This window comes from Lemur catta, chromosome 1 (assembly GCF_020740605.2).
Source record: "Lemur catta isolate mLemCat1 chromosome 1, mLemCat1.pri, whole genome shotgun sequence".
NCBI lineage: Eukaryota > Metazoa > Chordata > Mammalia > Primates > Lemuridae > Lemur > Lemur catta.
The window spans coordinates 107,371,557-107,394,337 of record NC_059128.1 but is presented as its reverse complement, the minus strand read 5'-3'; the positions used below and the strand labels follow the sequence as shown (position 1 = coordinate 107,394,337).

Here is a 22,781-nt window from a genome sequence, read left to right as displayed (position 1 = left end):
CACATGTGACCACGCTCAGTTGAAGTCAATGTATTTCTCCTCTCACCCTGGCTTCCAGGAAGCTCAGAAATATCTCCCTTCTACAGCTATGTGACTCCCCCTCACACACTTGGACATGTCCGCATGCAGCCATATTCACAGTCATGAGTGGGAAGGCACTGATGAAGATGCACTGAAGAGACTCTTATTTCCCCTCTCACTTTGGCTGCCAGGAAGCTCATAGCTATTTCATACTCTACTTTCATTCTCCTTGACTCACACTCACTTGCTTAGAGACACTGTCCTGAATAAGCATAACACCCTTTTTTCCTTGGTACCAGAAAACTCATCATGCTTAACTTCTGACACTCTGTGCTCTCTCCCCTCTCTGCCACCCCCCACTACACCCTCATGTATTCAGAGACACTGTCACAAACAGGCATAGTCCTTAGAAGACATGCCCAGCCAGGCACTGTAATGTACGAATTTCCCCTTTTGCCTTGGCTGCCAGGAACCTCAGAGAAAATCTTGACAGCCTCCATGTTTCTGGCTGGGTTTCTTCCAGTTGACACCGTTGTTCTTCACCCCCTTTTATTGCTATTTAATTAATTTTTATGAGCACTTAAAAAAAAAACAAGGGCACCTCAGTCACACGCACTTGGCTACAGACTTGGGACATGCTGGTAGACTCATATGCACAATTGCATTCTCGTAGTCTGTACACGCATGGTCACGCATATACCCCCATACCCTCCTCCTCCGGATCCAGGCCCTGCCTCCCCCTAGCATGTCTGACGCTGTGTGGGTATGAGGGCAGAGATATATGAGGATGGGGGCAGGTGGGAAACACATGGGGATTTTGCAGGTCCTGTGCCCCCTCCCCAGCTGAGGCAGGTGAGAGCCATTGCTCTCTGCCGGACCCCAGCCTCATGCAGGAGGGCAGACCTGGGCCATGAGTGTGTTGGGGGATGTCTGTGGGCTGTCACATAGTCGCTCAGCAAACCTACCCTCTTGAGGTGCTCCCAAGGGCCCACCCTTCTGCCTCCTTACCCGCTGGCGGGGCTCAAGCTGTCGTTTGGGACAATCTGTCTTGTGTGACACCAGACACCTGGGGTCAGTGGACTGTCTGCGGAAGGGCCCCCGGGGGACCACTGAGCGTTGACCACAGCTGCCCGCTTCGGGCAGCAGCCAGAGCGGGTGAAGGGTAGGGGGGCACTAACGGGGCAGCAGACGCAGAGGGAAGTCCTTCTTGCGGGAGTCCCCGCGCAGTACGTGGTGTCATCGGACTCAGCCTCTGACCTGGCAGGGGACCTCAGGCCAGGCCCTGCCCCTCTCCGGGCTTCAGTTTCCCCATCCGTGAGTGAGTACCCTTTCGGCCCCTCCTGGAGTCACTCCCTGGCCCCTTGGCGCATTCCCGCTGTGCGAGTATTTATGGAGCGCCTACTGTGTGCCAGGGACCCAGCAGCACGTCGCCCGGGGGAGCAGGCAGTCATTCCGATTACGTGGTGCCACCGTGGTTGTCGCCTGCACCGTGGCTACAGGCGGAGGGGTCCAGGAGCGACCCACACCCACCGCGCCAGCTTTGGGCGGACCCGCAGGGCCCGTGCGCCCCCTGCCGGCGGGACGGGGGATGAAGGGCTTAGCCGCACTCCGAGTTCTTGCAGGAGGGGGGCCCCCAAGCGCCCTCTGCCCATTTCCCCGCGGGCACTCAGTGCCGCGTGGACGCTTGCTTTCTTCTCTGGCCTCCCCGCAGCAGCGTCGCACCCACGCCCTCTTCCTGCCCGCCTGGACTCCCCGCGCGCGTCCCCAAGGCTGTCCCCGCTGCCTGGCTGCGTTCAGGTATGTGTCAGGGGATGCAGGTGTCGGGCCCTCTCGGCCACGGAGCTCCGTGGGGTGGCCCTGCCACCAGGCTCGCACAAAGTCGGCCCCAGGACTGCGCCAGCTGGACGGGGCTGCTCGGCGCTTGCAGGGGTCACTCTAGGCACGGACCCCAGGCTGTGGACCGATGCCCGGGCCTAGGACAAGGCAGAGAAGAGGTGACCAGAAGCGAGAAAGGCGGGGACAGCTGGCCGTCTCCACACGCGAGCCTGCCCCGCGCCCCCACAGCCAGGAGCGCGCGGTTCTCACCAGAGCAAGATGACCCCGCAGAGCCGCTACTTTCCCGCATCGTTTCTTAACACTGCAGGGAATGGCAACATCGTTTCCAAAGATCATCACGTAACATCGGCAATAAACATTGCTCCCCCATCTGCTCTTTAGCTTTAAAAGCAAACATTGGGCCGGGCGCGGTGGCTCCCAGCCTGTAATCCTAGCACTCTGGGAGGCCAAGGCGGGTGGATCGTTTGAGCTCAGGAGTTCGAGACCAGCCTGAGCAAGAGCAAGAGCAGGACCCCGTCTCTACTAAAAATAGAAAGGAAATTTTATGGACAGCTAAAAATATGTATATAGAAAAAATTAGCCGGGCATGGTGGTGCATGCCTGTAGTTCCAGCTACTTGGGAGGCTGAGGCAGGAGGATCGCTTGAGCCCAGGAGTTTGAGGTTGCTGTGAGCTAGGCTGACGCCACGGCACTCTAGCCCAGGCAACAGAGTGAGACTCTGTCTCAAAAAAAAAAAAAAAAAAAGCAAACATTGAACAATTTAAAGAGAGAACACACGTTTCCACTCTGAAGGGGTTGAAGTTGAGCAAACAGTTCACAAAGGCGCACGTCCGGGTACCCAGAGAAACTATCACTCTCTGTTTGGAGGGTTTACAAAAACCCAGGGGGTTACTTAGAATTCAGAAACGAAGCATCAAGTTGACCCCAGATCTCGAGTTCATTTGCAATTTACTGTATCCACCTAGGAACAGGCTGTTCCCATTTGGGTTCGAGGGGCATATGTTGCCCGCAGTGACCACAAATTAGGAACGCCCTCCTGAAGGAAGCAGCGTCGTCCCCTCAAGCCCAGAACCCTGAATTCACTGAACTGACTTCAGTGGGAAGCAGTGTTTATGAAAGGATAACTAGAATGTTCAAGTCTGCGACCTACAGCCCTGTTAGCAAAGCAAAAGTCACCACGCAATTGTCTTGTTAGACTCACGGAAGATTTTCTTGGAGGGGTGTTTTATCAACCACATTGCAGAATTTCAGTTCCTGGTGACCATGGGAAGCTGGTGGGGTTTGGATGCTTTTATCATTATGTTTTTAGTTCTCTCCAGACGACACATGGCTGTATTGCCTGCACGAGGCCCGCTCCTGAGGCTGCAGCTCCTGACCTGCCCGAGGGGCTTGGCCAGAGCAAGGACAGGTGCCCAAACAGCTACGATGGCCGTGGACTCTGTCTCATGGCCTGAAGAACTGGAGGTTGGAGAAGCAGAACTCGCCTGCTGCGGGAGGCAGGGAAGGTTGATACAATCACTTTGGGAAGCGTTTGACCGTATCTGCGATGGCTGAGCACATGCTCACTGCAGTGGGCTGAATAGGTACCTCCAAGTCCTAACCCCTTAACCCGTGACTGTGACCTTCTTTGGCCAGAGACTGTAATAATGTTAGGGATCCTGAGATGAGATCAACCTGGAATAAGGATGGACCCCAAATCCAATGACAAATGTCTGTATAAGACATGCAGAGCACCAGCCTGAGCAAAAGCGAGACCCTGTCTCTACTAAAAAAAAAAACCAGAAAGAAATTAGCTGGACAACTAAAAACATACATAGAAAAAATTAGCCGGGCAAGGTGGCGCATGCCTGTAGTCCCAACTACTTGGGAGGCTGAGGCAGGAGGATCGCTTGAGCCCAGGAGTTTGAGGTTGCTGTGAGCTAGGCTGATGCCACGGCACTCTAGCCCAGGCAACAGACCGAGACTCTCAAAAAAAAAAAAAAAAAAGATGCAGAGCAGAGACTGGAGCGATACAGCCATAAGCTAAGGAACCCTGGAACCCCCAGGAGCTGGGAGAGGCAGGAAGGAGCCCACCCTGGAGTCCCCCGAGGAAGCAGGGCCCTGCCCACACCTTGACTTCACACTTCCGGACTCCAGAACTGCAGGGGGATAAATTCTTATTGTGTTAAGACCCCACCACCACCACAACCAGTTTGTGGTCATTTGTCACTGCAGCCTGAGGTCACTGAGAACCTCAAACACTCCCTTGCCCCTGCAACCTCCGATGGGCATAGGCCCAAGGGAAACACACCCTCTGCCCACCAAAGGCCGATTCTGGAATGTTCCTAGCAGCTTTACTCACATCAGCCAAAAACCGGAAACAGCTCAAATGTCCATCGACAGTGGAATGAGTTAAAGAAGTTGGGGTATTAATATATCCACAGAACGGAGTTCTATGCACACGCAAAGAAGGACAAAGGCTCCGCAGTCCACATCACACCGTGACGGATCTCAGAGATGTGACACTGAGTGCGTGGGTCAGACCCAAAGGAGGACAGAACTTATGAGAAGTTCAAGGACGAAGCTGAAAACTGACTGGCAATGGCAGGTGGCAGGGTGGAGGTCACCTTGGGGGTGGACAGTGCTGGGGAGGGGGCTGGTCCTGGTGTGTCATCAGCCCTGAGTAGCTGGTGACAGGTCTCTGTATGCTGAAATTTCAAACAAAACAAGTCTGAGGGGCTGAAGGCCACTCTTTCGCTGCCCCCTCTGACCGTGAGGGCCACAGGCCATGCCGCGTGTGGAGTGAGCCAGGCACCCTCCTGTGCCTCAGCATCCTGCAACGCAGCCGGGCCAGTCAGCAGCAGATCCTGAGGACCACAGGGTGTGCGCTGGGGGACTAATTAATGATTACCCTCCATCCCTCCCTCCTGATAAATCCTGCATCCTGAGAAAAGCCAAAGTCCTCTCCACGCCCTCTGATAACCTGCCTAGTCTAGCGCCCAAGACTCCCCACTCCTCACTGCACTCCAGCCACACAGGCCTCCTCCTGTGCATCCAACACGCCAGGCACAGTCCTGCCCCAGGGCCTTTGCACGGGCTGTGCCCCTGCCTGGAAGATAATTCCCACCCCCACCCCTACCCCCGGCTCTTTTAAAGAGTTACATCACATTATCTCATTTGCTGACTATAAACCCTCCCAAGGCTCCCTAGTGCCCTGGAAATAAAATCCAAACTCCCATGCCCCTGTCCACTCCCCATCCTCCCCTCCTCCCTCTTTGCTCCTCCTCCCTCTGCTCCGGCCACACCGGCCTCCTCACTGTGCCTCCAACACACCGCCAGGCACGGTCCTGCCCCAGGGCTTTTGCATGGGCTGTGCCCTTCCTAGGAACACCTTCTCCCAGACACCCATGTGGCTTTCTCCCTCACCTCCTGCAGGTCTTTGCTCACATGTCACTTCAATTGCAGGCCTCCTGTGACCTTCCTTCAGCTTGCAAGCCCTGACCGCCAACCCCCGGCTCCCTTCTGCTGCCGCATTTCCCCATGTGGTTCATCCCCCTCTGATGACCGCATGTTACACATTTATCCTGTCATCACTGCCCCAAATCCTCAGGAGCAGGGTTTTCTCTCTCTGGGCCATTGGTGTACCCCTGGCTTCTGGAGTAGGGCCTGGCATACAGGAGGTGCTCAATAAGAGCTGAGGGATTGAATGAATGAATTGGCCCCACTGCTCCTCCCTCATTTGTATGCAACATGGGGCTGTAGTGCTGGTGGCCCTCAGAGCTGCATTTTGTTCTGGAAAACTTGGCAGGCAGGGCCGCTGCATCCAGGAGAGCTGGTTCTCGGCTGCTGGGTTTGGGCAGAAAAGTGTCTCCAGACAAGGGCCAACAACATCCCCGGGACAAAATCGCTCCTGGTTGAAAACCACTGAGTTCAAGCCCCGTGAGCCAATGTCACATCCAGGTTTGTGTTTTATCCTACTAAGCCTGTCCTTGTGTTTGCACCAGTAACTGTGACCAGTGAGAGCCTTGGAGAAGCAGAGCTCTGGCAGAAAGGGCAGGTGGCACGGTCACATCACGCCCCTGCTGTGACTGTGACGCCTCCCAGTGCCTCCCTGCTCCAGGGACTTGTCTTAGGAGATGCCTCCTGGGGAGATGAGCGGCTACAGCCCCCTCCCTGAGGGTGGGGTGAAGCCAGCGAGACAGGTCTGGGGGTACCAGGGTATAGCCCACACTCCGGGCCTCACTGTGACCACGTCTCTGTGCAGCGTTCCCCGTGCCCCTAGCCTCCAACCCAATTCCTCAGGCTCTGTCCCCAGGGAACCCCATTCCCAACTTGAATATGGGGTGTTCTATGTTTTTTATACACTATTAGATTTGATTTGCTGTTTTTTGCTTAGATTCGTTTGCATCTATATCCATGAAACAGGCTTCCCTTGTTGTTTTGTCTTGGCCTAATTTTGTTATCAGAGTTCTGCTGGCCTTGAAAGAAAAGAAAGAAAGAAAGGAAAGGAAGAAGAAAAGAAGAAAGAAAGAAAGAAAGAAAAAGAAAGAAAGAAAGAAAGAAAGAAAGAAAGAAAGAAAGAAAGAAAGAAAGAAAGAGGAAGGAAGGAAGGGAGGGAGGGAGGGAGGGAGGGAGGGAAGGAGAAAAGAAAGAAAGAGAAAGAAAGGAAGGAAGGAAGGAAGGAAGGAAGGAAAGAAGAAAGAAAGGAAAGAAAGGAAGGAAGGAAAGAAGAAAGAAAGGAAAGAAAGGAAGGAAGGAAAGAAGAAAGAAAGGAAAGAAAGGAAGAAAAGAAAGAAAGAAAGAAAGAAAAAGAAAGAAGAAAAGAAGGAAAGAAAGAAAGAAAGAGAAAAGTAAAGAAAAGAAAAGAAGAAAGGGAAAAAAAGGCAGAAAAGAAAAGAAGAAAAGAAAAACAAAAGGCCAGGTGTGGTGGCTGTAATCCCAGCACTTTGGGAGGCCGAAGTAGGAGGATGACTTGAGGCCAGGAGTTTGAAACCAGCCTGAGCAACATAGCAAGACCCCATCTCTACAAAAAATAAGAAAAATTAGCCAGGTATGGTGGCTCATGCCTGTAGTCCCTGCTACTCGGAAGGCTGAGGCAGGAGGATCACTGACAACTCATTCAGGAGGGAGCCACATAGTTACAGACAGCATTTCCCAGCTTTGCATCCAGCTGGGCCACTTGGCCAGACCTCACGTGGGCGAATTTGCTGCTCCTCATCTGTAAAATGGGGCCAGTCCCGATCCATGCCTGATTACGTGGGACAGTGCCCACGCAGCCCCTCGCCTGGCTCCTGAGCACACACAACGCGAGAGCTTGGTCCAGATGAACTTTACTGGGCCTCCTAGCAAACCAGGTGTTTCGGGTGCCAGCAGTGCGGCAGGCACCGGAGCCTGAGCCTGTGGCGGGGCCAGCTGCAGGTGATCTCGGTGGTGGACTCCGAGACATACTCCAGAGAGGTATCTGAGTGGCAGGGGACCAGCTTGGGCACAGAGGAACTGCTGGTGGGTTTCTTGGAGCCCTGCTTCAGTTGCTGTCTGTGGGTCTCCGGGGCAGCGTCCTCTGCCTCGTCAGGGGCCTTGGTTGGGGGCTGTGTGGGGCTGTTGGTGCCGCTGGGAGGCTGGACAGGGGATGGTACCTGGCTGGAGGTGGTGTTGGGGCCCTGCGCGGTTCCTAAGGACTGGTGAGAGGAGTGGGAGGGGCCCGGGGAAGTGACGGACAGGTTTTGCTCCTGGGGCCGGCCGGAGGTGCCTCGCGCCGGATGCTTGCCTCGAGCCTTCCTGGGCAGCTGGGAGCCACTGCCAGAGCCAGAGCCTAGCTGGCCGTGGGACCCAGAGCTGGGGGTGGCCGAGGAATGGGACTGGCAGTTGCCCAAGGTGGCATTTAAGGGGGCTCCTGTGGTCTTGCCGGCATCTGGGGGGCCGGTGGGAGGCTCTGCCTGGGGTTCCATGGAGGCCTCTGTGGACAATTGGGGTCTTGATGAGCCCCTCTTCGCTCCAGCTGGCAGGCCCTGGGAAGGGCCGGGGTGCATCTTCACTTGTCCTTCTGAAGTGGGGTCGGGCTTGCGTTGACTGCAGAGAGAGAGCAGGCAAGGGTCAGGCAGGTGGGGGCCTGCTGCAGCCCTGGAGCTCTGCTGGGCTGCTGGGGACAGAGACTAAGCCTGCCCGGGGAGCTTGGGGTCAGCTCAAGGGGCCAGGTGGCCATCCTCTAAGACAGAGTCCAGCACACACAGGCACACACTCTCACACTCACCCACAGGCGGACAGGTGCACACATGCGCACACACTTGTACACACCCATGCACATGCGCACCCATGAACAGATGCACATATAGCATCCCCAACACACACTCGCACACATGCACACAGGAGAGCACGTGCACACTCACGCACACACGCACACATATATACGTGAGTGCACACTTGTGCACACACACTCTCACAGCCCCTACCTTCCCCCTGGTCGGCTTCAAGGGCAGCCGAGGGCCCGGCCACAGCCGCTGGGGCGATGTGAGCCCGGCTGCGGGCCAGAGCCTGCAGGACTGTTTCCGGACAGCGTAGAGGAGAGAGGCGGACAGTGAGAGAGGTGGCAGAGATGCCAGACAGAGGGCTGTCAAGGGCAGGAGGGGAGGCAGAGTGGGACACACAGACACACAGGCCAAGATCCAGGAGACAGACAGACAGCCCGGCACCCGGTGAACACGCACCGCCCCTGGTTATTCCGGCTGCTGTATCCAAGACTCGCCCGCTTAGGTTGCTCAGGACGCTGTCCACGGCTGTGTGATGTTTTAGAAACAGTGGTCGCACGACGCGGTGGTATAGCGTGAGAGCCCCGTTCCACGGCCCGGGCATCATGCAGAACAACAGGAAGGCGCACTGGGGAACAGGGCCAGGGTCACACTGGGCCCTCACCTGGTGCGACGTCCCTGGTGGGGACAAAGGCCACGCCTCCCCACGGAACACCCACCCTGGGCAGGAATTGGGTCCTCCAACGGCCCCCAGGGAAGGGGCTGAGTCTCCTCTGAACACTCCCAGCCTGGGTGACCCTCCCCTCCCAGCAACGACCCAAGTCCCATGTGCCATGCCACACAGGCGCCCACCTTTCCCACGTAGTAGAAAGGGAACCAGAACAGGAGTAGATCGCTGAAGAACTCGACCAGCCCGAACAGGGCGTACACCACCCAGTAGGTTAGCCACACAGTGTCGTCGTCTTTGCTGGGGCTTTCGATGGCTTTGATTCTATGGGGAGGTGGCAGGTTCGGGGGGCTGCCCTGGGACTCCACCCCCACTCCAGCCCCACCCCCACGTGGGCAGCCAGCCCCCCACTCACGAAGCATATGCGGGGTATGCAAATCCGATGACATTGCACAGCAGAGAAGCTCCGTAGCCAAACAGAAGATAGAGGCTTAGCAAAGTGCCGGCTCCTGTGGAGAGAGGTAGGGGTGGGCTGGGGCCTGGGCACCCCACCCCCCTATCCCCTGTGCCATGACAGCAACACGACCTTGAGCCCCCACAGAACTCAGAGCTCCCCACAGAGAGGCAGGGAGTCCCGCCCTGAGCCACCGCTTGGCAGTGCTGTGGGCACAGAGTAGCTGCCCAGTGAATATTTGTTGAATGAATAAGTGATCATCTTCAATTATATTAATTACTATCTCATTCCAGGCCTGATGGGAGGGGCTGGGAATAAGAGGCCAGTGTTTGAATACTGTGATAGGTATTCCCTAAAAGGGAAGCCGTGCTGAGAAAGGCCATGTTGCTTTAACCTGTAGGGTTTCTCTACCTCGACACTGCTGATGTCTGGGCCTCTGCAATTCTTGTTTTTTTTTTTTTTTTTTGAGGTGGGCGTGCTCTGGGCACTGCAGGGTGCTAAGCAGCATCCCTGGCCGCCACCCACTCATTTAAGGAGCACCTCCAGTCATCACAACCACAAATGTCCCCAGACATAGCCAAAATCTCTGGGGGGCAGCATTGCCCCCTTTGAGGATCCCTGTCTTATCGGGAAGAGGCAAACTCCTCCCTCTGCCCCCAGGCCTAGGAGAGCCCTTTACTCTGCCACCCTGAGCACGGCTCTCTCTGCACGGAGCCTCAGTTTCCCCACTGGGAAATGGGGTTGGCGATGACCCCTGCCACCTAGAGTTGCTAAATACTACTCAACAGAGGGAATGTCTCCTCCTTCCCACGCATTTATTGAGTGCCTACTGGCCACCATTTCATACTCCCAGCAAGGAGGGTTCAGGGGGAAACGTGTGCATGGGGCGTGACCAGGAGCTGCTCCACGACCCTGCACCCAACTCTGAAAAGAATAACCATCACTGTTGTATTTATTATGCGCCAGCTGTGTGCTGGCATTGTGCTCCCTCTACTTTAGCTCATGCAACAAGGGGAGGTGGGGAGAGGGCTGGCAAAGGCCACACAAGGAGCCTCAGGGCTCCAGAGAGCTGGGGTGGCCCCCACCCTCCTCCCCAGGCTGTTATCTGCAAAGAGAGAGAGAGAGAGAAGCCACTTCTGGACCAAAGGGCAGAGACCCAAGTCACCTCCACTCTTCTGCCACCTGCATTAGGCTTTACCCTCAAGCTCCGGAGGTCAGGAGGGGGAGGGCCCCCCAGCTGGCCCTAGGCGGCTGGCTTACCTCCTGGACGCTGCTGTCTGTTCCCTGGGGATGTGGGATCTGGCCATGGCAGCAGGTGGGGTCCAAGAGTCCCCACATCAGGGACAGGGGAGTGAGGGAACATCCCCTCTTCCCTTTCCAGTAGGGGAGGAGGGGCTCTCGCAGGCCATCCCTGCCCTAAATCCCTTTTCCTGCAGCCTCAGCAATGAAAGGATGAACTTGGATTTCAGAACTGGTGGGCAGCCAGCCCCAGAGGTCAGCCACATACGGGACTGGGGGTGGGGGTGGCATGGGGGAGTGCTTCAGACAGGCACAGAGGCAGCCTGGCATGCAGCCCCTGCCTGCCCGTGCCTCCATTTCCTCCCTGGTGACACAGCCTCCCCAGCTACCACATGAGACGCCCAGAGACGTGGAGAATGAGGGCAGATGTCGGGGGCCTGCTCCCAGGGGCAGCCACAGCCCCTGGGGGCCTCCGGGGTGTGGGCACAGATTTCAGATTGTCCTTGGGCTGCCTGGCGTGGGAATCCCCTAGCGGGTGGGAAAATGGGGGGAAAACTGGACTCCCGGAATCTGCCCACTCTCAAAACTCATGGCACTGCTGCCCACCAGACTGACTGCTCCTGGACCCCCAGGGTCCAAAGTGTCCTTGTGGCTCATCCCAGGAGGGCTTCCTGGAAGAGAAGGCAGAGCCAGTGGGCACCACATGAAGAGTAAGGGAAGGATTTAAGGAGCGCCTACTATATGTTCGCTGGATAGATTTTCAGAAAGAGGCAGGGGCTGCCCAACGAGGAAAGGAACAGGAAGAACCGCAAAGGAGTTGCGATCAGGGGTGCTTGTACCCCGCTCCGGGGGCAAACCACCCACCTCCCACTCAACACATATTTACTCGGGACCGGGCCAGAGCAGGGGAAAGGGGAGAGCGCAGGCCAAGGGGCCGTACGGTCCCTGCAGGGAAACAAGGGAGGGTCTGGACGGTCCCCCGGGGGTGTGGGGGCTACCCCTCCGGGCCTCGGGCCTCCCCTTGGAGAAGCGGGAAGGTCTCTGCTTCAGCTGCCAGTCGGGGTCGGAGGGAGGGGGCGGGGACACGCGCAGGACACCCCATCCCCCAGGCGGCCGGGCAACTGGAAGAACCGGACTTCGGCCTGGAGGGCGCCCTGGGCCGAGGCTGGAGAGGGGGTGGCCCGGGCCCAAGGGAGGGGCAGAGGCGGACCCCCCGACCCCGTCCGTGACACTCCTCCTCCCGATCTCTGTCTCCCTGGGGGCGGGCGGGGCCGGTCCGAGAGCTGGCGCCCGCAGCCTGTGCGCGCCAGGCGGCGAAGTGGGCGCACCCGGGGCTCACCTGCCACCAGGTAGCGCTTCTCGACCCCCGTCCTGGCTTCTAGCGCCCGGAGCGCATCGGTGACTGGGTTCCTCTGTTCCAGAAGACGCTCGAGGCGCTGGCGCAGGCCGTCCATGGCCCCGGCTGGCCCGGGGCTGACAGCCTGAGCTCGCCCGCCGCCCCGCGTACCGGCCCCGCCGCGCCCGCGCCGCCTTCCCCCAGCCCAAGCCGCCCGGCTCGGCCCCGGGGCAGGTGTCCTCCTCCGGGACTGTCTCCGCCTCCCGGGCCCCGCCCGGGCCAATGGGAGGGCAGGGCGGACAAAGGAGGTGGGGCCTGCCCCGTCTCCCCCGCCGCATTGCCCTCTGGCGGGCAGCGGCCGCCGCTGCAGCGTAGCGGCCGACAGGGGGCGGGGCCCGGCGGCCGAGGGTGCCGATTGGTCGAGCGGGAGCGGGACGTAGCTTATTGGAGGGGCCGCGTCAGGGTCGGGGATTATTGGCTGAGCTGTTGAATGGGGTAGAGCGGGGGGGGGGGGGAGGGAGGAGAGGAGTGGGGTGGGAGAGCTGAGTTTGTGGGAGGGACTGGAGAAAGGGCAGAGCTGATTGGAGGAATAAGAAGGGATTCATTGGCGAGACCAGAGCAGGAGGAGGAGCCTATCATGAAGAAGCACGTGCGTGATCAGAGGGGCGGGGACAGGCCGGGGTCTATTGGAGGAGGCGGGACTTACTCGGAAGAACAATTCTGGTTGGACCGTATAGAAGGCGAGGCTGATTTTCGCTGGAGGGGGTGTGTGAGGAAGTGGGCGGGGCCAAACCTTTAGGCGTGGTCTGTCATAGCAACAGTGAATGAACTCCTCTGGCTGAGATTTCCGTCCTCGTACAAATGGGGAGACTGAGGCTCCAGAGGGCGTGGGTGTGCGGAGACCGGGATTGCCGTGTGTCCCTCCCCCCACTTCGGACGGATCTTCGCATCCCTCCTAGGAGGGGGTATCCGCAAGGCCCCCTGGGAGATGAAGGCTGTAGCGTTGCTATGGCGCCGGGGGCAGGGCGGGCGCTTGTGCCGACTCGGCGGTTTGGCCGGGGGAGGGGCCTCAGGAGGCCCCGCCCCGCCCCCGCCCCCGCCGCTATGCGGCCCGCCCTGACTGCGCTGTGGCTGCGCCTGGCCGTGGCGGTGGCCCTGGCCTTCGGCGGCCCCCTGGCTACACGAAGGGCCTCGGCCCGGGCCCCCATCTACGTCAGCAGCTGGGCCGTGCGGGTGTCCCAGGGCTACCAGGAGGCCGAGCGCCTGGCACGCAAATTCGGCTTCCTCAACCTGGGGCAGGTGGGTGGGACCCGGATGGACGGGGCGTGGAGATGGGGGAGGGCTGGGCGCTCCCAGACCCGGACAGATGCGAGGGAGTCCCCAAGGCCCCCCAAATATCACGACCCCTAGCCCATCCCTGTCTCGGCCAGTCTCAGCTTCTGGGACTCCCGGAGGGCACGTGAAGCCCCCAATTGGGCGCCAGGTGGGCGGAGGGTGCAAACAAGGGGGATGGTCCCCGTCCCCGGGGGAGCCACGTCCCAGCGGTGCGGCTGCCTCCCCTACTTCCCAGATCTTCCCTGACGGGCAGTACTTCCACCTGCGGCACCGGGGCGTGGTCCAGCAATCCCTGACCCCGCACTGGGGCCACCGCCTGCGGCTCAAGAAAGACCCCAAGGTGAGCCTGGCCTTGAGGCTATCTCCCCAGGGCATTGGTCCCCTTCTGGGGCCCACTAGCCACTTTCGGTTATTCTTGTAATTGTCATGAATGGCCATGTGGCCTTTGGCAGGTCACCTGCTCTCTGCTCTCTCTGCATCTCAGATCCACTGGGGTCCCCAGTCTGTCCAGTGGGAACCCAGGTGGGGAAGGCATGAGGACAGCAGGGCACTTACACAGCGGGCACCTCCTGCTGCTCTTTGTCCTCCCTCTAGCACACCCTGACAGATGAAGGGCCCCAGGTACTCCAGGAGGGAGGGACAGATGACATCTCATTCCCACCGCCCAGCTTGTAGGGAGGAGGGAAGGGAATCTGCCCGTTTTACGACACAGGAATCAGTTCCAAAGACTGGGAGGTCTGGAGTCATCCAGTGAGCCTGTGGACGTTGTGGGACCAGAACCCAGTTTCCAGATGCTCAGAGAGGTGCCTGGGCCAGGGGCTCTGTCAAGTAAAGGCTTTGGACGCCAAGCTGGGGAGTTGCGATCAAGTTGAGACCAAGCCCCACTGGGGACCGAGAGAAGTGGCCGGTCCGTGATGTGGTTTGCAAGAGTGAGGCTGGGGCTTGCAGAGAGGTCAGCCAAGTGGAACAGAGAGGGAGAAGTTAGGGCCAGCTGCCACGTCTGAAACTGAGCACTGAGGGAGGAGAGGGCCCTAGACACTGAGATGCAGGTGGGGAACGTAAGCTGGTATGGGGGGTAAGAAGGAGGAAGAGCCAGAGCCTGAGGAAGAGCAGCCCAGGCAGGCAGAACAGCACGTGTAAAGGTCATGGGGTGGAAATGGCTTCAAGGGCCCTTGGGATACGGAAGCGGTCACTGTGGCTGAGCAGTAGGGAGGCCATGGGGCTGGACAGGCAGGGCCTTGGGGGCAGTGGACAGGGTGATGGAGAGCCACGGGAGGGTTTCAGCAGACAGTGACGTTGCTGTGCTGCTGTGAGCAGATTGTAGAGAGTCAGGGGCAGCTGGAGGACCAGGGAGGAGGTGGGAGTGGCCACCCAGTGGTGTCCTGATCTGGGGAGGCGGAGCTAGAGGGAAGTGGCCAGTTTAGGAAGTTATGCCGGAGAGAAGTGGACAGTACAGCCAAAAGGGGAGTAAAAATAAAGAAAAAAAAAAAGAAAAAAAAAAAAACAAAAAAAGAAGAGATGAAAAAAGAAAAAAAAAGAAGAAGAGAAAAAAAAAGAAGTGGACAGAAGGATAGGAGCAGGCAGGAAGGATGGGATAGGGGTGTGACCCAAGGACCCCCAGTCATGCTGGGCAGTGGCCACGTGTCTGTGGGCCCGAGGGTGGGTGGTCCAAGAGCCTCAGCGTCTCTGACTGAAGAAAGAGCCCCAGGCAGGTGAGGACCCTGGAGAGCAGCCCCAGCAAATGCTGGGTCCCATGGCACGGACCCAAAAGGACACCCACAGCCCTTCTGACTCCCTTCCCACACCCTGAGGGGCCCCAGAGACAAGCGGCGGACAGTCCAGCTGTGCACCCCCACAGGTACAGTGGTTCGAGCAGCAGACACTGCGGCGGCGGGTGAAGCGCTCCTTGGCGGTGCCCACGGACCCCTGGTTCTCCAAGCAGTGGTACATGGTGAGCGGCTGGGCCAGGGCAGGCGGGGCAGGGCAGGCCACAGCCCCCCTGACCCCAGGACCCCTGCCTCGTGCAGAACAAGGAGGTGAAGCCGGACCTGAACATCCTGCAGGTCTGGAGCCAGGGGCTGACCGGCCAGGGCGTCGTGGTCTCTGTGCTGGACGATGGCATTGAGAAGGACCACCCAGACCTCTGGGCCAACTACGTGAGACCTCAGGCAGCCCGGGTTAGGGGCTGCCCCATGTCCTCAGGTTGGCCCCTACCCTGGGGATGCCTTGTACCCCCTCATGTCCTTACCCACCCTCAGGACCCCCTGGCCAGCTACGACTTTAATGACTACGACCCAGACCCCCAGCCCCGCTACACGCCCAGTGATGAGAACCGGTGAGCCCGGGGTCCCACGGTGCCTGGGCATGGCCCCCAGTACCCCTCGGAGGGGCAGGGGCTGTGACAGTGCCCCTCTCGGCCTTGGCACCAGGCATGGGACCCGCTGTGCTGGGGAGGTGGCAGCAATCGCGAACAATGGCTTCTGCGGTGCAGGCGTCGCCTTCAACGCCCGGATCGGAGGTACCCGGGGTCCCCAGAGGCTCCACTTGGGGGCAGAAGGGGTGACACTGGGGAGAGCTGGGCAAGCTCTCTGGGGAGGAAGACGCCTGCGCCCACCTCCTCCTCCCTGCTGAGCGAGGGAAGCTGAGCCCACAGGGAAGGCCCCACACCCACAGGCAGAGAGAGCGCGGGGGATTGGGGGGGGGACGGTGGGATGGCGGGATGCTGCAGTGGGCCTGCGAGGGCACAGGGCATAGGGCTGGCTGGTCGGCAGAGGCCCGGGCGCCTGTGCAGGTGTGCGCATGCTGGACGGCACCATCACCGACGTCATCGAGGCGCAGTCACTGAGCCTGCAGCCACAGCACATCCACATCTACAGCGCCAGCTGGGGCCCTGAGGACGATGGCCGCACAGTGGATGGCCCTGGCATCCTCACCCGCGAGGCCTTCCGGCGTGGTGTGACCAAAGTGGGTGAGCAGGAGCCCAGGCCCTGGCTCAGCCTGCCCCTGCTCCGAGAGCTGGGCTGAGGCCACCCTTCCCACATGTCCCCTGCCACCCCACAGGGCCGCGGCGGGCTGGGCACGCTTTTCATCTGGGCGTCGGGCAATGGCGGCCTCCACTACGACAACTGCAACTGTGACGGCTACACCAACAGCATCCACACGCTGTCCGTGGGTAGCACCACACAGCAGGGCCGCGTGCCCTGGTACAGCGAGGCCTGCGCCTCCACTCTCACCACCACCTACAGCAGCGGTGTCGCCACTGACCCCCAGATCGTGAGTGACGCCCCCAACGGGGTCTCCCCAGCCTCCCTCCTGTCCCCCAGCGGTTTGTTGCTGTGCAGATGAACTATGTGGTGCCACGTCAGGGCTCAGGGCTTCAGGGCACCGTCATCAGCACGGTGTACACTGCACCCGACAGGTCATTTTCCAATCTCTCACTCCTTCCCTGAAAGCCGCTTTTAAAACCCAGATCCAACTGCATCAGCCCGGTCAGAGGCCCCTTCTGGCTCCCTGTGGCTCTTTGATGATACCAAGCCCTGTACCCAGGCCACCGCTGGGCCCCATCTCACCCCCTTGCTGGAACTTTCGGCCTCATTCCATCAGGCCCCTTCTGCCTTGAGGCCACCGTGGAGGCCCTTCCCTCTGCCCCAAATGCTTCCCCACCTTCTTCCCCCATGGTTCTTCCTTCACACCTCCACCCTAGGGCTGCTGCCTCCAGGAAGTCTACCCAGACCTCTTCCCCACGCTGGACCAGCTCCTGCCTGATACACATGCCCTCGATGGCACACACCACCCAAGGTTCCTGGAGGCTGGGACAGGAGGGGCTGGGGCCTCCCTCAGGCCCCAGGGCCAGACACATAGCAGATGCTCTCTGAACACCAGCAAACCCATTTCCTCCCAGGGCTGCCCAGGTGGCCCCTGGCACACAGACGTGGGGCCTAGGACCAGGCCATCCTATTGCCACTTTGCCAACCCCCACGTGTCCCAGGCAGGGCTGGCTTCCGGGCATGTGACCCAGCAGGGACTTTCTGAACTCGGTCTTTAGTGCTTTTTGATCTCAGTTCTTGTAGTTATTGAGTTTAGACCTGACGTTTCAACCTCGTCCTTGGTACTCTTTGAGCTTAGTCATTAGTACTTTTGAGCATAGTCCTTGGTACTTATTGAACTCAGTCCTTGGTACTTTTTGAACAAGGGCTGCATTTTCACTGCACACTGGGCCCCCCGAGGCCTGCCGCTCTCTGCCCTCAGGTCACCACGGACCTGCACCACCAGTGCACGAACAAGCACACAGGCACCTCGGCCTCAGCCCCGCTGGCTGCAGGCATCATCGCCCTGGCTCTGGAGGCCAAGTAGGTGATGGTGGGGTCCCTACCTGCCACACCACCCACCAGGCACGGGCCTGGGCTCACAGGCCCTCCCCCCTCAGCCCGTTCCTGACATGGAGGGACATGCAGCACCTCGTGGTCCGCGCATCCAGGCCTGCGCAGCTGCAGGCCGAGGACTGGAGGACCAATGGCGTGGGGCGCCAAGGTGCGACAGGGCCGGGCAGGGGTGGGGGCGCCAGGCCCACAGGGCCAGTGACAGCCATCCTTCTGCACAGTGAGCCACCACTACGGCTACGGGCTGCTGGACGCCGGGCTGCTGGTGGACATGGCTCGCACCTGGGTGCCCACGCGGCCCCAGAAGAAATGCACTGTCAACGTCCTGCACAACCCCACGTGAGGGCCCTCCCCGCCCTGCCCTCACAGCTGTCATTCCCCACAGGGGGGCCGGGGGGGGGCAGGCCTGGAGGCCTCAGTTACCCATGGGCGAACCAAGGGACTGGACCCCATGACCTCCGAGCCCCGCCCGCCTGTTGGCTACAGGCCGGCAGGAGGCGCTCACCCCCTCGCTCCCCCAGCCCCATCCTGCCGCTCATGCACGTGGGGAACAACGTGTCAGCCTGCGCTGGCAGCCACAACTACATCCGCTCGCTGGAGCACGTGCAGGTGCAGCTGTCGCTGTCCTACAGCCGCCGTGGGGACCTGGAGATCTCCCTCACCAGCCCCATGGGCACCCGCTCCACCCTCGTGGCCATCAGGTGTGCACCAGGGTGCAGCAGCCTCACACCTGGCAGGGGTCAGTGAGCGCTGTCTTCCTGGGGCCTCCTCACAGGGAGGGGGCCACGTGCATTCTGGATTCATGGGGCAGCTTGTGCAGGTCGGACCCACCACGCCCCTGCCACGGGGTCAGACACGCACTGTGGCTCTGCGGGTCTTCACGACCATGCTGGCGAAGCCGCCTCTCTCCCCTGCCCACCTGTCTGTCCCAGGCCCCTGGACATCAGCGGCCAAGGCTATAACAACTGGATCTTCATGTCCACCCACTTCTGGGATGAGAACCCACAGGGCCTGTGGATCCTGGGCCTAGAGAACAAGGGCTACTATTTCAACACGGGTGAGGGCCAGGCCAGGCGGGCTTGGGTAGGGCAGGGACTCAGCTTTCCAGCCCCTCCTGTTACCCCCTGCCAAAGGGGTTCCCAGGGGCTCCTCCGAGAGAACATGTGTGCAATAGGTATGCCGTTAGCTGGCAGTAGGTCTCCAGGTACAGGCACCCAGTAGGTGTGCTGTTACCCGGGAGAAGTAGGTATCTGGCCACTGGTGCACAATAGGTGTGCTGATACCCGGGGGGGGAAGTAGGTGTCTGGCCACTGATGCACACAGTAGGTGTGCTGTTACCCAGGAAAAGTAGGTGTCTGGCCACTGTCACACAATAGGTGTGCTGATACCTGGGAGGAGCAGGTGTCCAGCCACTGGTGCACAGTAGGTGTGCTGTTACCTGGAAGAAGTAGGTATAGTCACTTAGCAGGTTAGTCTAGCAACTGGCGCACAGTAGGTGCTTAGCGGCCAGGGTGCCATCTGAACCTGGTGCCTGGTGGGATCTACAGGGGCGTGGGGGGTGGGTGCCCCAGACACTGGCAGGACCAGGCGCCAACAGCCTCCTGCTCCTCCTGTGCCCCTCCTGCGACCCCTGCCCAGGGACGCTGTACCACTACACGCTGCTGCTCTATGGGACGGCGGAGGACATGACATTGCGGCCCCCGGGCCCCCAGGTGACCAGCAGCGCGTGTGTGCGGCGGGACACAGAGGGGCTGTGCCAGGGTGAGTGGCCAGCGGCGCGGCCCTCCTGCTGGGAGGTGGCGGGCAGTGTGCGTGTGCTGCCGGGCGGGCGGGCTTAGGGCGGTGGGCGACAGGCTCACGCGCCCGCGTCCCACAGAGTGCCACAGCTCCGCCTACCTTCTGGGCCGGCGCTGCGTCGCCTATTGCCCCCCGAGGTTCTTCAACCATACGCGGAGGGCCGTGACCGCGGGGCCCGGGCGCCCAGCTGCGCCCGCGCTGAGGGTGTGCGCCAGCTGCCACGCGTCCTGCTACACTTGCCGCGGCGGCTCCGCGCGCGACTGCACAGCCTGCCCGCCGTCCTCCACGCTCGACGGGCGTTGGGGCTCCTGCTCCGAGCCCGCCGACCTCCGCGGCCTCCCCCAGCCCAATGCCAGCGCCAGCGCCAGCGCCAACGCCAGCGCCTGCTCCAGCCGCCCCCCCCACCCGGCCCCTGCCGTGGTGCCCGTCCTGCTGGCCGTGGCCGTCGGGGGCGCGTCCACGGGCCGGCTGCCGTAGCTGGGGTCCCAGACGCCGGGGTCGCCCCTGTCACCAGCTGCCGGCTGGAACCCGGAGTCTTAGGACTTGGAGCGTGGACCCGCCCTCACCTCGCACCGGTGGGCACTGCGTCCGGCCCCTGCTGGACTGGCCTGGAGGGGCGAGATCGGCCCCAGAGGGCCCCAGCTGGCCACTGCTGGTGGGGTCAGGTGTAACCTCCAGGTGGAAGGCACAGAGAGGAGTCTCCTACACATTTTGGGTTTGGGGGAGAGGAGGGATGGGGCAGAGGCCAGACCAGGACCACCATCCCTTCCCTGCCTCCGAACCCCAGGGAAACTGGAGGGAGGAAAACATGATGCTGTCCAGTCTCGGGCACAGCGTCCAGCCTCAGAGTTTGCAAATAAAGGTTGAATACAAGGTGCCAAGTCTGAGGCCTCCTTGGGAGCAGGGCAGCCCCAAGAGCCCCGGGGCTCAGGTGGACTCCAGTAGGGACCCCCAGACATGGGCCCCTGGAAGACCCACTGGGCCCCAATGGGAGAATCGGGCCCAAGGACAGTGGGGAAGGGATGGGGTCCCCAAGCGATGCCCACGTGTTACCAACACCTAGCATCCAACCATGGGACATGGCCCATCCTAGCCCAAACTTTTTATTATTTTTATTTTATTTATTTTGATGTTAAAAATTAAATTTTATTTTTAGCATACTTCTCAGCAGAATAAGTAACTTTTTAATACCAAGAACTAACAGAAGTGTGATCAGCATATCACAGATCAGGTGGCCGGTTCCGGGCAGGTCTATCGAGGTGCCAGTAATTATACTTCTTGGGTCTCCGAGGGCCACGGGGAGATGGAGGCCTCGTGAGAGTGTAATTATGGACTCTCCACTTCCCCACCCATAGAGCGGGTTTTCCACTTCTCTGGAACTGCAGGTGGGTCCCCAGGTGTGCAAAGTGTGAGCAAGAGGGTGCCAGGGTGGGTGCCAGTTATGAAAGTGCCACCTGTGTCTTCACACACACTAGAGAAGTGGACACACCTGAGTCCTGATGTTCATTTCTGTGTGATATCATGTCAAATCAAAACAACTTGAATATTTCTTCGCAAGGTCAGACTAAGTCTATATATGATATGTAGCAAAAAATCCAAGCATTTCGAAAAAAGCTATCTTTTTTCAAAACACTTCTTCAAAAGGAAATTTTGGATGAACATTTTCCCCGGTTAGCAAAGGTCATTGATGAGCAGGATGATATATGTGAATCATTTAAAGAATACGCCGCTGCTATAGACCTATTATTTTATTTATTTATTTATTTTTTGAGACAGAGTCTCACTCTCTTGCCAGGGCTAGAGTGCCATGGCATCAACCTAGTTCACAGCAACCTCAAACTCCTGGGCTCAAGCGATCCTCCTGCCTCAGCCTCCCGAGTAGCTGGGACTATAGGCACATGCCACCATGCCCAGCTAATTTTTTCTATTTTTAGTTGTTTGGCTAATTTCTTTCCATTTATAGTAGAGACGGGGTCTTGCTCTTGCTCAGGCTGGTCTCGAACTCCTGAGCTCAAGTGATCCTCCCACCTCAGCCTCCCAGAGTGCTAGGATTACAGGCGTGAGCCATCGCACCCAGCCTAGACCTATTATTATTAATAATTGGAAGGCCGGGCGCTGTGGCTCACACCTGGAATCCTAGTCCTCTGGGAGGCCGAGGCGGGTGGATCGCTCAAGGTCAGGAGTTCGAGACCAGCCTGAGCGAGACCCCGTCTCTACTAAAAATAGAAAGAAATTATCTGGCCAACTAAAAATATATATAGAAAAAATTAGCCGGGCATGGTGGCGCATGCCTGTAGTCCCAGCTACTCGGGAGGCTGAGGCAGGAGGATTGCTTAAGCCCAGGAGTTTGAGGTTGCTGTGAGCTAGGATGACGCCACGACACTCACTCTAGTCCGGGTAACACAGTGAGACTCTGTCTCAAAATAAATAAATAAATAATTGGAGAACACAGTGAAAGGTTCACTGACTTTGAGAATCATGACATCACACTCAAATGAGCATTTCAGCCTTACCTAGTGGATATCACCAAGGCACCTAAAGAACTACAGATGGAATTGATTGAGCTCTCAGTAGATGACATTTTAAAGTCATTGATGCTAAGAAAGATGCAAACGAAACATGGAAAAATGCAGTAGAATACCGAGGCCTTCAGCAACATGCCCCTAAATACTTGCTTTTCAACCACTTACTGCTGTGAATCTATCTTCTCCTACCCGACCCAAATCAATACTCCCTTAAGGTCACAAATGACTAATACCCATCTACAGGATCAACTGAAACTGCGGACCTCCATGCTGCAACCAAACATTCAAATACTTTCCAACAAAAATCAGACACAACCAAGCCATTAAAAGGTTAATTTTAAAATTAACAAATAGGTTTCATTTTTTGAAAGTATTAAGTACATAGTAGTTAGATTTTTACAAAATGTACATTTTTAAGTATATCTAATTGAAGTTTCTTGAATGGGGCCTTATTTGATTACAGCTAAATTAATTTGGCCTTCCCACATGAAAATGTTTCCCACCCCTGGACAAAACCAACTTGATATTCCTGAGTGCTGGAATATCACTCAGCTATGAAAAGGGATGAGGCTCTGACACAGGCCACAGTGTGGATGGACCTTGAGGACATCGAGCTCAGTGAGAGACGTCAGACACAGAAGGACACACAATGTGTGACTTCGTTTATATGAAATGTCCAGAACAGGCAATTCCATGGAGAAGGGAAGCTGGGTGTGGGGAGAGGTGGGGAGTGGCTGCTAACAGGAGCAGGGTTTCTTTTGGGGTGATGAGAATGTTCTGAAATAGACTATGCTGATGGTTGCCCAACTCTAAATATATGAAAAACTCCAAAACCATTGAATTCTACACTTTATGCAGGGGAACTGTAGGGTATGTATATTGCATCTCAATAAAGCTCTTAAAAAACACAACTGCCCTCCACCTTCCCCAGCCGTGGGAGGAGGGGCCCAGATGCCCGCCCAGTACTC

The 22,781-nt window shown here is 58.5% G+C and overlaps 2 protein-coding genes across 18 annotated transcripts; one reads left to right on the top strand and one right to left on the bottom strand.

Moving 5' to 3' along the window:
* Window positions 1-7,773: 7,773 nt before the first annotated feature.
* REEP6 (receptor accessory protein 6) lies at window positions 7,774-11,977 on the bottom strand. Its single transcript, XM_045543532.1, has 5 exons — window positions 11,781-11,977; window positions 9,164-9,257; window positions 8,934-9,072; window positions 8,541-8,709; window positions 7,774-7,905 (listed from the first exon to the last, which is right to left on the bottom strand). Exons 1-5 carry the CDS (start codon window positions 11,893-11,895, stop codon window positions 7,868-7,870), a joined length of 555 nt encoding a protein of 184 aa, XP_045399488.1. The 5' UTR covers window positions 11,896-11,977; the 3' UTR covers window positions 7,774-7,867.
* An 806-nt stretch (window positions 11,978-12,783) lies between these two features.
* Window positions 12,784-20,163, top strand: PCSK4 (proprotein convertase subtilisin/kexin type 4). 17 transcript variants are annotated; one of them, XM_045542800.1, is made up of 15 exons: window positions 12,784-13,076; window positions 13,348-13,452; window positions 14,971-15,063; window positions 15,140-15,268; window positions 15,371-15,447; window positions 15,542-15,630; window positions 15,904-16,076; window positions 16,173-16,385; window positions 17,361-17,461; window positions 17,539-17,642; window positions 17,713-17,830; window positions 18,013-18,192; window positions 18,424-18,548; window positions 19,204-19,252; window positions 19,368-20,163. In XM_045542800.1, the coding sequence occupies exons 1-15, from the start codon at window positions 12,786-12,788 to the stop codon at window positions 19,957-19,959; spliced, it is 2,439 nt and encodes an 812-aa protein (XP_045398756.1). In that variant the 5' UTR covers window positions 12,784-12,785; the 3' UTR covers window positions 19,960-20,163. The 17 variants fall into 17 exon arrangements, with proteins under 17 accessions (XP_045398756.1, XP_045398772.1, XP_045398719.1 ...); XM_045542816.1 differs by having other exon boundaries at window positions 19,130-19,252; window positions 19,368-19,868; XM_045542763.1 differs by having other exon boundaries at window positions 17,539-17,830; window positions 17,978-18,192.
* The last annotated feature ends 2,618 nt before the right edge of the window (window positions 20,164-22,781 follow it).

Coding starts and splice junctions, on each gene's coding strand:
- REEP6 (XM_045543532.1), bottom strand. CDS start 11,895: ATGGACGGCCTGCGCCAGCGCCTCGAGCGTCTTCTGGAACAGAGGAAC. Junction 9,073..9,163: donor GCATACCCCGCATATGCTTC/GTGAGTGGGGGG, acceptor ACCTCCCCATAG/AATCAAAGCCATCGAAAGCC. Junction 7,906..8,540: donor AGCCGGAATAACCAGGGGCG/GTGCGTGTTCAC, acceptor CTCTCTCTGCAG/TCAACGCAAGCCCGACCCCA.
- PCSK4 (XM_045542729.1), top strand. CDS start 12,786: ATGGCGCCGGGGGCAGGGCGGGCGCTTGTGCCGACTCGGCGGTTTGGC. Junction 13,077..13,347: donor GCTTCCTCAACCTGGGGCAG/GTGGGTGGGACC, acceptor CCTACTTCCCAG/ATCTTCCCTGACGGGCAGTA. Junction 15,448..15,541: donor ACGCCCAGTGATGAGAACCG/GTGAGCCCGGGG, acceptor CCTTGGCACCAG/GCATGGGACCCGCTGTGCTG.